This window comes from Lipophrys pholis (assembly GCF_963383615.2).
Source record: "Lipophrys pholis genome assembly, chromosome: 18".
Taxonomy (NCBI): domain Eukaryota; kingdom Metazoa; phylum Chordata; class Actinopteri; order Blenniiformes; family Blenniidae; genus Lipophrys; species Lipophrys pholis.
In genome coordinates this window covers 12,799,871-12,813,212 of record NC_137646.1, presented here as the reverse complement: position 1 = coordinate 12,813,212, position 13,342 = coordinate 12,799,871, and the positions used below count along the sequence as shown (strand labels likewise).

Here is a 13,342-nt window from a genome sequence, read left to right as displayed (position 1 = left end):
CGCTGGAGTCCCGCCTCCGGGTTTTATCATTAACCACTCAACATTGCCGAAGGCCTCAGAGATCTGTTATGGCTCCGAGATTACCATGAAAGGTTATAAAAAAAAAAAAATCCCTGACCTGTTTAATTTGTTTTCATCCTGCATATAAAAGTATATATTCGCCTCTGTGTAAAGAGTTTGACCCAGATGTGTGTGAAACCCCCCCTCAGTGCAGGACTGTGGACAGTGGGTCAGGGGTGAGGAATGTAGTGTTTGTTGAAAAAATGGAGGCGGATAAACTATGAGGTTGATACAGGCAGGAGGAGGACTGGGCTCCCAGCGGGTGACATCACTGTCATATGACTGCCGAGGTGCGCGATCAGCTGACTGCCACACCTGGATCATGGGATTCTCTCACAGCTTTTCAGTCACATAAAGCCACTTTATTCTGCTGCAGCACAATAAAGGAGGTCACCTGCAAACTTCAGCCATATCATTTTTTACTGTCCTTATAAAGATGCCGTGACAGTCCCGACAGAATCCACAATGATTTCACTGAGACTCAACATGGAAAACTGCAACTGCAAGTTCAGACCCAAATTGGGTAACAAACATATTTTTTAGGCGGTTGCCAGAAGGTAAAGTGAAATTCTTAAGCATTTTGTGATATTTTCTGAATAAAAATGCATTTAAAGAGCATGTTTTCCTCATTTTAGCTCATACATGACAGTTCAATGCCCCCTGCTATCTCTCTCCACCTTCCCTCCCACCTGATTGTTCTCAGTTTGTTGGCATCTGCAAAATGTCAGCAAATCGTAAATACGTATATGTACATACTAATACACCACCTCCTCATTCAATGTTTTTATTTTCTTGACTATTTTCGTTGTGGATTCTCACTGAAGGCATCAAAACTATCATATATATATGTAGTAAACATGAAAGTAACTCAAAACACGTTCTATATGTTAGATTCCTCAAAGTGTCCACCCTTTGACTACCTGCATTTTAAAACACCACAGTTTCCTTGAACAGATGGCAATTAAGTGATTTCTCTTTAAATATTGAGAAGAAACTAATAAATAGAAGTAACTAATAAATATTCTATCCAAACACATGTTCATAAATGCATTACAAAAGTGTAAAAACAATAAAGATGCATCTGAATAAAGTAGAATGTCGTAATACTTGTATATTATACCAATTTATGACACATGGATTGATATAGTTCAAGCATTGTTTTCTTTATTATTTTATGATTGTGTTAATTGAAGCCCATAATGTAGTCCATCAGAAAATATAAATATCGTGTGCAAAGTTCAGTACTTTAGACTGAAAGTGTCAAACTCATGAACATGAAGAGTTTTCAAATTGTGTCAGTCTGGTTCGGATAATGATGAAATGATTATATTCCTTATATATGTAATTGCATCGTCGCTACAGTTGATATTTGAAATGGAAAGCGTCTAATTCACAGATTCGTTTTTATTATCTCCAATGTATTATTACAGCACAATTATATTTTATAGTGTGATAAACATTAGGTCTGGAAAGAAAAAACAAAACATTTTTTTTGCATGACACAAAACCTTTAAAAACGAATAAAAGCAGGCAACCCAGTTCAAAAGCATGCTTTTTAAAGAATTGCTATTTTTCTCGCTCAATCAAATCCTACATAGACAGTATGAAAATCCTAATCCTAATCCATAATCATTTTAATTCAGATGCAAAAGCTAAACAAACTGAACAATAAACACTCATCTTATTTCTATATTTTAGTACAAACGCTCATTATTCATACAAAACCTGAAAAAGTCAATATTTTTAAAGATAGAAAAAATGCAGTTTAAGCATTGATTAAATCAAATACAAAAAAACATCTGCGAATCTATAATTCATCTATTAGTTTGTTGCATCCAAAAATAAACTAAAACACCTGAAATCACATTTGCTGCTTTTCACGGTGCGTGAATCCTGCAGCCTTTACCGCGTTTTCAAATCTCCCTCTCACATTATTGCTTTAACAAGGTAGCAAGCTTTAAATGCTACATCACTTCTACTTCTACTATTCTTCCTGACATTTTGATATTTTGAGTGAATTAATTAGAATTTGAAGAAACATTCATGGCGGACGTTTCAGAGTAAAATAAGCCTGTGCGCTCGACAAAGCAGTATCAAAGCGTTGGCGTTCATTAATAACAGTGCCGTGTCCTCCCAGTGAAGGCTCTGGCAGTAAGTCTGTAAATGTTTAGTGTCCCTATGAACACGCAAGTCTGCCACACCTCAAGGTTTCTGTGGAAAAACGCTTGGCCATGTGCCCATTGGAGGCAGTTTCAGCAGCTGACAAATCCTATTGCACTGTGGTCCATGTTGCTTTTCAACAAAGCACCTGATCCCCCTATCAGCCATGTTAACGCCCTTACTACTGGGGAACCTCGTGGAGTGAATCTGAGGATCGGTGAGGTAGGTCAGTCCTTTGCCATTGGCCGACACCCACCCTGTGAAAGAGAAAAAGCCAGAAATACATTACAGAGATTTTTCCATGTGCAGTATGAAAACGTCCTCGGTGATTCACGTCAACATACCTTGCAGGTCTACGACGACCTCCTGTCCCTGAGAAAACAGGTAGGCGAAGTGCCCAAAGGCGAGGCCGTACTCAGTGGCGTCCCTACTCAGGTCGGTTTTCCAGGTGTTGTTGGTCAGTTTGACAAAGTCGCCGAGCATGTAGGGCTCCACCGAGACGCAAGCAACAATCTCATCCCCGTCCAGAATCTAGACCAACACAGAGGAGCACCTGAAGCCTCTTTGGTTTTGTAAAACACAATCCGAACAGTTTCATTGTCATGACTAAATGGATCAGGAAGCATTTGCTGCACAAACGTTTTCTGTACTACAACTACATTCTCTCAAATCTGCACTTGATATTTCCTCCAGAGGCTAAACAAGCATTTCAATACAGTTTCAGATTTGTGAAAACTTCACCATATTTAGGAAAATTAAAAAAGGGCACACTCCACTGTAACCGGATCAAAAGCCACTCACTCATGAATGTTCCATCACCAACTGGTCCAAAGTGGTCCAGCCATGAAAAATACAGTGTAATGTGGCTTCTTTTGATTTTCACAAATACAGTAAAAGTTTCACAAATCTGAAACTGTGATTTGTTTCGAGGTATTATGCGTGTGGAAACATGTTGAAACATGTTCGGAACCAATCGAAGCTTTTACGACTTGACTTGCTCGAAGGCTCATAGTAATCCTCTTCAATCCTTCTCCTCCTGGAATGGACACATCCGCTCCGTCCAGCACATAAAGTAAGTAAGTACATGAAATCTTAAGTTGTAACAAGTTTCCATTCCCCTCGTCACAAATAATCTGTGATATTTCCCCTTATATATTTTCACATATAAAATAAAGGTTATAGAAATTCAATATTGGTTGTTGTGGTAAGCCTATGTCTTACTTAAAATGTCTAAAATGCCTTTTACATCAATATGTGGTAGAGAAAACAGATGATCAATATGCGAAGTCGCTCGGTGTGTGAAGTTCTTTTCCTTTAACTTTCCCCATAAATGCAGAATGAGAAGCTTCCAATTGACAGCGAACTTCTCCATTTATACCAGAACACAGTCAAAGACACGTCCTAAATCTACGTCCTTCTTCTAGATGAAACTCACCTCAGCATCGTGGGTGATTCACTACATCTGCTCACACTTACGCTCCCTGGCCAGCAAATTGTTACGAGCCTTTTGGGTTTCACGTTCAGCATGTGAGGTTTTTTTCCCCACTAACAGTGCCTCACCAGTAGCGCCTCCGATGGAATGAAGAAGATCTGCGCCATGACCTCCTTTTCGTAGAGACTCTTGTTGAATTCGGTGACGTAGTACTGGGCTGTCATCTGTCTCTCCACGTCGTTCAGGTGAAACTGGATTCCCTTTGGTTCAATGTAATCTTTCCCCACATAGCTATGGACATGACATATGCCATATGCCACACGTGAAAATTAGACTTTAAGACATGTTCTAATAGATACCAAAAGCGTGCCGCTTCATACCTGCTCAGCCTCTCCTCCTGGTGCAGAAACTGCACCCACACTGCTCTTCTCTGTGCGCCGCTCTTGCCCATGTCCTTTCCGATGTAAACACAGGTTTCCATGGCTGTCCACAGTCCGGTGGTCTTAGAGAACTTCAAATGAAGAGCGTCTAGTTGGGCAAAAGAATAGAGAAAGGCGGAGATTCCACACAAATATATTACTATCAACTAATACAACAGTATTCATCCATCTGAATCTGAATTTCATGAAGATCCATTCAATAGCCAGGATGTTTCAGTAAAAGTCACCAATTCGAAAGGTTTAAGGTCACAAAATAGACATCAAGGAGATTTTTTGAAGGCTTGAAGAGTTTTGGGAAAGTTTACTTTTACACATTTTAATGTTTTTGAACTAACTGCTGTTGAGTCATTTCCCTCAAAATAACAAACATGGACCTTTAGGCTTTTACTTTATATGTAAGTTCACACTAAAGAGAGAAGGATTCATCTGTTAGAAATAATGTAAAAACCACAACTATGAATTTGATGGTGTCGCAACTTAAAAAAGTCCTGAAACAACCGAAAGCAGAAGGATGCACCCTCTGAGGATCATGACTCATGGAAAGATATCGTGAGAAACTTCAATAAAAGCCACAGTTTTGAGGAGTTGACGAGACCGCTGAAGACCTTAAGACCGATTGTTTGGGGAGGATGACTGTTCAGCATTTCAACGTACTCCATCCGAATGTTATTTTCCTCACAACCACAAATAAAACTGAAGATATCACTTCACAAAACGCATACAACTAGACTAGATTATAAAGAAACAATAGATTCTTGTGGATCTCTAATCGTATTTGTAATCCATCCCATAGTCCAAAACACAATGAACCTCATGGTGTCACCACTGTAAACATGTATCCTCTGGGGAGCATGACCGATGACACTGTCATGGGAATCTTTCCAAACATTTCAGTAAAACTGACACATTTGAACTTGGTTATCAAAAGAGGGCGATGACTTGACGTATCCTCTGGGGAAGATGACTGTTACACTGTATGTGTGTACCATCTCTCACGGTGTCGTAGCGGGAATCCAGATCACTAAAGACTGCCCCCTTAAAACACTGGTGTTCAAAATATAAAGCTTGATTGAGCACTTGAACCACAAAATGATGGTGACAGTACTGTGAACTCACTTTTGGCGGTCATGTCTGTCCGGACATTGAAATGGGTTTTATCACTGTGGAGCCTCTTTAGCAGGCAATCGTGACAAACTCCAGCCAGCAGTGCTTGGTAATCCTGCCGAGACAACACAAACTGTCTCACCAGGCTGGTGAAGGCGCTGTGGTTCAGGCAGCTGAAGCAAAGGGGGCTCTTCTTATGAGGCAGGATCGCCTGTTCCGTCCCGGCATGGTGTCTTTGTCCACTATGACTCTCCTCCACCATCTCAAATGAACTCTCTGTGGATGTTTCCGTGACAGCTTGTTGTTCGGAAACAGAGTGTATTAAAGGTACCGAGTCAACTCCAGTCTCCACATTGGGATCAACATCGAAGCTCTTCACTTGTTGTGCTCTGGACGAGGTGTTACGTTCAGACGTCTGGTCCTTGTCCATGTGATCAAGAGCTAATTGGCTGCTTTCCGAGTTAGTTGTGTCCAAGAGGGAGAAGCTCCCGTCAGAATCCTGTGACTTGCTTCTTTGGCTGGCTCTTACTTTTGATGGGCTCATTGGCTGACGGTTCCCACGTGGCGAGAATTTGACATCGAATGAGATTTTCTCCCATGATGACTGGGAACCAAAACTGTCACCGAGGGAACTGACGGACGTTCTAAGAGTTAGCTGGGATAAGGACGCCACTTCCCCTTTATCGACGGGTTGTTTCTGGGCTACATCACCCATCCATTCCTCTTTAAAGTCCTCTGTATCTATCTCAGCTTCTATCACTTCAAACCTACCAGAATCGTTACTGGCGTTGGATGAGGAAGTGGTGGGTTTTGAAGAATTGGTCACAGCTCGTGAACTGACCCCAGAGTCACGGCCACGGGGGTTTCGCATCTTGTTTTTATCAGCAGATTGTGGCATGCCGTCTGATTCGCAGTCATCACTCTCGGTGGTCTGGCAGCTCTGACTGCAGACGTTCACGCCTCGTCTAACGGCACCGGTTCCTATAAGCCCACTGCTGTGGGTCTGAGGGGAGCCTGAACCGCTCAGGGAGAGGTTCTGCCACGATGAGCCGAGGTCGTCTGAGCTTTCAAGAGTGGAACACAGGCTCTGAGGTGAAGGTCCGCTGGGTGACCCGCTCTCTGGGATCTTTTCTGCTTGTGATCTTTTGATGTTGCCAGCCTCTGCGCTACGTTCCGTCTGGAGAGGATCGTTGGCTGTCCACAGTGCTGTCATGCACAGCTTTGACCCACCGGCCTCGTCCACAGCCCCCCGGCACCGTGCGTTGCTGGTCTCGCTCAACGATTCATGATACTTCTGAAATCTTTGCATGATTTGTGAGAAACCTTCCGGGGTGAATTTTACAGAGACGTCTTCAATGTTTTTGTAGTCGTCAGGGATGAAAGACGCCTTGTCTGAATTCTCAAAAGGCTCCACCTGCAGCAGAAGTTTGACTCGGGCCACCTGGTGCATGATCTCGGTGGAAAGGCAGTTCTTCTCTTGGGGGGTAGCACGGCAGTAAGTGTAGAATCTTGCTATTGCTTCCTGGCAGACTTGAGACGCCTTATCCACAACGTCTAGTGGAGCGCCGAGCCATTTACGGGTCACAGTGAGGGAATACGCAGCCTTGAGGAAGGTATGAAGCTCCTGCTGGCTGGTGACCAGTTCACGCTCTGCTTTGGTGAGCAGCCCGATCGTAAACGCTTCTTGAGCCTGCCGGAGGAACGAATGCTTTTGAGAGGCCGGGCACTCTAAAGAGAAACTGTAGGACAGCAGGCAGGTCCCCTGAGTCACCTGGTGAAAAACAGAATAACAAGAACCACATCAGCAATGTGATTTACTACGTCTGGATCATCTCCCACATTTTTTACAGAAATCAGACTCCTGTACTGCCCCAATAGGTTCGATAAATGCCTTCACCAACAACACGTCCATCTCCGTGTTATCGCATCTCTTTTAGCTCAGCAATCTACAAAGTGAACACAAGCAAACACTGAAACAATACGGTTTCCAGCAAATCATCCTGTTTAAAACAACCTAATCCTCACAAAACCCTCAAGGAAACACTGCCTTGCATGTGGTTATTGTTTGTTGATCACCTGCAAAAAGCACAAGAGTTCAAAGTGCATGAGACTGCAATGTAATTCAGGCCCTACATGTCAGAATTCTGCTGATTATTCTGATATGATTTTAAAGGTATGTAACATTACAGCCAGTGTTGGGTGTACAACTGGCCAGACAATGAGCCTGGTGTCAAACTACACACAGTAAAGGACCGACAAAGAAAGAAGTTTAAACTACAGTTCTGGACAGAAGGTGAACTGATAATTTGGTTTCTAAAATTGCACATGCCAGGTTCTCTTCACATTTATATGAAATTCCACAACAGAAAAATCCTGTAGAACCGAGGGAGGCACCGATACCAGTATCGAGTACTCGGTATCGGCAAGTCGCTAAAAGCTAGTGCTAGCAATTTTCATGTGAAACAGTGGTATCGGTGCATCCCGCGAGTAGAAACCTAAATTCTATTTCCGTGTTAGATTAGGTGGCAGGAATTATGTCCCTCCTACAAGACGTCTGAGCAGACTTTGCTGAGTAGGTGGGACGAAAAACTTCACCAGCAAAAAAACAGCACAGACCTTCTGTTGTTGGGGACTCGGTTTGGCTCGTCTCACTACGACACCTCCAGCTACAGGCTGTTGGTTCTGGTTGATACACTGATGCAGCAGCTTGTGATCCTACATTCGGTACTTACCAGGGGATTTCTAAGCAGGGTCTTACATCCTTTCCTCATAGGTTTATTCAAGTGTACAGCAGTGGTTCTGGAGATTAAGTCTTTTGTCTGAATTTCTGCATGATGGAAGTTTAAAAGCATCTCTAGTTTGCGATGTCCGTATATATGAATATATTTTCCACTCAGTTACGAGTATCCAAATAGATCATCATGGTCAGTCACATTTATTTCACAGAGCTCATTTCCATGGACAAGTGAACGTGCTTCTTTCTCAGGAATAAAACTTGAAAAAAATAATGTTGAAACAGAACACATAATCTAAACGTTTTTAATACTTTTTCCGATTGTATTCTTAAATATTTAAAACATTTGATGTATTTAAAATCCATATACATGACTCTATGTTTAATAATGAGAAAAAAAAATCAAGACTCAGTTGGACTAGAAATATATGTCACTCTTTGCTTCTGCTCATGTCCTGCCAACATAGCAATGGTAGAACGCAGGGCTCTAAATCGGATTGAGCTTTTTAGATCACCTGCTATTGTGGCTGGTAGATTTTTAAAGTTACAAGCCCACCAGTCATTTCTATTTTCTTGAAGTAATGAAAACCAGACTGTAAGTGCCACTGAGTGCGTTTAATCATTTAACTCGCAGTTTGTAATAACTGTTGCAATATGCCACAAGTTATTCCAAAATGCAGCAGATTGTTACAAAATGTGGCGTTATTACATAACGAGTGGAAAATGTATTACCTTTTTACACATTGCAGCATTATTACATAATGCGGCGCTGCACACCTCAAAAACTGAAACTCGGAGAGTTAATGATGTTCACACGACAAACGAAATCTGTAATTTCTTCTAGGAGCAACAAAGCAACCACTTATTAGGAGGAAATAAGATTCACCAGCTTATTCATGCTGGACTTCTGAATACCTTATAACAGGGGTGTCAGGCTAATTTTAGTTCAGGGACCACAAACAGCTCAGTTTCATCTTGAGTCGGCCAAACCAGTAAAATAGTGCTTTAATAACCTTCAAATTGAAACTGTAGAGTTTTTCTTTTCATAGATGAAAAGAAAATGTTTGTATTTTGACTATCACTCCACAAAATGACTACAATCGCAACATAAAGCCAATTTAATTGAAATCTTCTGGTGCAAAATACAGTGAAATGTCGAAAAAAACCTTGACAACTCTAAAATTCTCACAAACTCACTCTGAACGTGGCTTTAAGGAAACTTTGAGAGCGATGATGTCGCTAGATTTCATGGCAGCCTCACTGGTATCTCAGCTTGGGTCTCAGTGTTGTGATTTGTCCACAACACTTTAAGAAATTTGCTAAAGAAATAATCTATATTTTCTTTAAAATTGTTACCACTTGCTTGGTGGTTTGGCCCAATTAAAGCCTGCAACAGGCCGGTTTTGGCCCACAGGCCTTACGTTAGACAGCCTCAGCGATGCAAGGCCTCAGGCCACCCTGGTTGAGGAACACTGGATGACTTGACAGCACGATTTTAAGAGTATTTCTTTATTACAGCACTTTTTAGTTGTAGGTTTCCCAGAAGACATACCACGTTGGTCAACACGTACAGTGAGGTGTACTGGCTGTACACCACGGCCATCTTCGCTGCCTGGGCAGCTGAAAGGAGGCGATGGCTCCCATCTCCGAGTAAAGACTGCGCAAATGCAAATAAACAACAATAATTCAGAGTGTAAAGAATAAAAAAAAAAAAAAACTACAATTCCACTCAGACTTACAAAATCAATAATGGGATTGGTGCTGAAAGCATGGAAGTCCTCATCACTCATAGACACCAGGATGTTGGCCAGAAGCCCCAGCGAGGTCCCGATGCCCTTTGAAGTCAACAGCAATGCAGAACAAAGATTTATAACAGTGTTGGCAAAGTTTACAGCCTCGTAGTAGGGCAGCTGCAACAGCAGTATTAAAAAAAAACCCTCAGTGACCTTTTTATCAGGCTGAGGAAGTGAGTAGTAGCCAACCAGAGAAGCCCAGATTAGCTCTGCCGCTTCTCGCCACAGGCCTGGAAAAAAAAAGAAAAAAAAAGAAAGATCAGAAAGAAGCATAAAACAGAACCAACTGGCTTGTAAAGATGCAGTAAAAAGATGATCTCACCCAGCTTTTGGAGAATCATTCCCCGCACTTGCACGCTGACGGCCTGCACCAGCGCCTGGTCGCTTTCAGACTGGTACGCCCAACAACCTGCAGGGGTGTGGTGTTCGTTCAGCTCGCAGTTCGCCATCAGACACCGTTAGCATGAGGGAGGAGGGGGTTTACCTGTGGTGCCGCGGTTATTGATCAAGCTGCTCAGGATGTACTCGGCCTTCTGCAGCTTGCCTGAAGGACCAGATGAGATGAGATGAGTTGGCATGAAGAACTAGAACGGGCTCTCGGTAGTGGTGTAGAGTGTCACTGTACCAGAGTTGAGGTAGACCCTGGCCTGCCTGATGACCAGCTGCGGGGCGATCGGGGCGTCTCGGTGGCGCTCGTGCAGCAGCTTGGCGATCTTCAACAACCTGCTGGATTCATCGATCCAGTAAAGGAAGCGGTCCACGAGGAAGACCACCGCCAGCGCTGAACGCCCGTCCTGAGCCAGGATGGAGGATTTCAGGACGGCCTGGCAGCAACAGGAAACACACACCGGTCGGAACATGCTTTCCCTTTAAAACACGGCTTGGATCAGGATTTGGTCGGTACCAGTAGCTGGGGCAGGTGCTTGGCGATGAGATCGCTGAGGTTGGTTTTGTCAGCGGCGCTGACCGAGTGCTTGTACTGCCACTTCTCCGGCACAAAGGGCCACTTCATGTCCACGGCCTCCTGCAGCAAAGAGGCCAGCTCTGCACACAGAGCGTCTGCAGGCCGAGGAAGAGCAGTGCTATTAATCAAGATTAATCACTTATTAAGTTAAAAATAAATAAAATAAAACATGAGCTTCACATGAAGAGGGTTTTTTTTTATTTTGATGAAATACAATTTGTTTTGATATACTGGATATATATAGATGAATGCTAAAGGCTTATTTTAAGGTTCTACCCGTCAATCATTCAATCAGTCAAAAATTTTAAATATTTTAAACTAGCTTAAGGTAAATAACAGGGTAACACACACACACACACACACACACACACACACACACACCCCTCTAATAAAACACAAAAATGTTGGAAAAACTACATATATTAACAATTTAAATAGACAAATTATGTAAATGAATCCTTAAATGTGTATTCAATATTGAATAAAATACATACAATAAATAGGATTATAGCAAATGAAGAGTCAGAGTGGTAAATATAAATGTTTTTTCTACTTTATTTCCAAACATTTCATGTTTTTCGGTTGAATAAATAAACCCGAAATCACGTCTTCTCATTATACCACAGTTACAAAGGGTGAAGTTTCACTCCCGGTCCTGGAGGGCCATAATCCTGAATGCTTTCAGTATTTTCCTGCTCCAACACACCGGAATGTGATGAATGTACCGTCATGAAGCCTTATACTATCAGGTGTGTTGAAATGAGGGCACATAGAACCTGTGCAGGAATGTGGCCCTCCAGGATCAGGATCAGGATCCCCCCCCCCCCCAAAAAAAAATACCCGTCTACTTCAGGCCACTGGTTTAAAATGTGGCTACACAGCGCCACCTGGTGTCTGACCTTTGCAGCTGCAGTGTTGGCGCCTGTGAGCCTCCGACAGCTGGTTGTCCTCCTGAACTGCTCCTGCTGCCCTGAGGCACTCCTCCAGCAGAACTCCCACCTCCTGACTGTCCATACCAATCAACACATGTGCTGCTTGTTGCCAGATCTGAGGGGATTTCCGCCTTTTATGCTGCTCTGCCCACTTCCTGTGTAATTAGAGGCATTTAAGAAGGGTTAGTCAGCAGGGATTTCACAATCTGGTCTGTTTGCACATTTCAACATGCAAGAATATATATAATCTGTTAACATATTGCATTTAGAAATAGATTAAAAAACACGACATCATCTGTATTCTATCTAAATGTAAACTTCAATGAGATTAATATGCTTCATGCTTGAAATTATACAAATAAAACTAATTTGAATTATTTCGCGGAGTTAAACTTAATTACACATTATTTGTATATGAAGGAATAATAAGGAGAACATAATAAATAACCGAAGAAAAAAAAGACATCTGAAAGCTGAAACTGGGAACTTCCCATTGAGAAACTGGTAATTGTCTTAAAGTTCGCAGACATTAGTATGATGTCACTCATTATCACACTAATGCAAATAAAAATGTACTCAAAACAACATGATAAATATAACTTGGAAAAGACACACATTTAATAAACAAGTTAAAACAGCTTTATTAGCCTAGCCTACGATGCTAACAGGCTAAGATAAACACCAGCATGTTAAAGGTAAGCAACGTCTGTAGATAATATTGACTTAACAAGCATAATTTCGTTCATGTGTTAGACTAAAGGGGTGATTACAATGTTATTTGCCATTTTCCGCCTGTTTTGTTGTTGTTATAGAAACACTCCAAACTGGGGAATTTTGTACTTCTACTGGGAATTTTACGAGTTCCCGAGTCACTTGAACGCACCATAAAACAGCACAATGTCCAGGAGGAAGGTTTTAATGAATTTATAATAATTATGAATTGATAAAAAGACACGTATTACATCTACGTCCATCTAATAGTCTTTTCGAGTATCTTATTTGACTTGTTATAAAGTTAAGAGTACTTTTACAGACAAGAGTAATCAACCAGTGTGAAACAAACTTACTGTCAGGTGAGCCAACACGACAGGAGTTATAATCAAATAGGTGTTTATGATCTGTCGTCGCAGGAAATAACAATGAAAAAACAAACAAATACGAACGCCTGTATCCCTTAAATGAACCATTAGGTGAGTAAAACGAAAGTGTGGAGGATTTAAAGTGTGTTTCTTCCTGGAGGGGCTGGATCACACCGTGCCGCATTCACGACCGTCGGAAATGTCTTTATTCTACATGGGCTGCGTTTAAAGGTAAAGAAATGTTAAGCAACAACAAGAAAAATCTAATTCATCTAAAAAATCTGAAGCAAAGCTCTGAACTTTGACTTGTTTTGGAGAATTCTTTCTTTATTCACTCTATATTCTTTGTTATTTGAGAAGGGATCATAAACAGAATCTGTTTTACAATGCCCCCATAAAAAATACAAACTAAACAGATATCTATCCATCTATCTGTCTATCTGTCTATCTATCTATCTATCTATCTATCTATCTATCTATCTATCTATCTATCTATCTATCTATCTATCTATCTATCTATCTATCTATCTATCTATCTATCTATCTATCTATCTATCAAGCATGATGATTCGGTTAAATATGCTTTGAACGTCTTCCCCTGTTGGACATGAACGCAACATGTGATGATGCAGCAGCAACAGGTA

At 41.6% G+C, this 13,342-nt stretch overlaps 1 protein-coding gene across 1 annotated transcript; it reads right to left on the bottom strand.

Annotated features, from left to right (window-relative positions):
- Positions 1-1,200: 1,200 nt before the first annotated feature.
- alpk1 (alpha-kinase 1) lies at positions 1,201-12,844 on the bottom strand. Its single transcript, XM_080486529.1, has 14 exons — positions 12,687-12,844; positions 11,587-11,774; positions 10,628-10,782; positions 10,349-10,547; positions 10,208-10,267; positions 10,046-10,132; positions 9,877-9,953; positions 9,670-9,765; positions 9,483-9,587; positions 5,209-6,967; positions 4,033-4,180; positions 3,781-3,943; positions 2,565-2,751; positions 1,201-2,477 (listed from the first exon to the last, which is right to left on the bottom strand). The coding sequence occupies exons 2-14, from the start codon at positions 11,699-11,701 to the stop codon at positions 2,263-2,265; spliced, it is 3,366 nt and encodes a 1,121-aa protein (XP_080342655.1). The 5' UTR covers positions 11,702-11,774; positions 12,687-12,844; the 3' UTR covers positions 1,201-2,262.
- Positions 12,845-13,342: the final 498 nt, after the last annotated feature.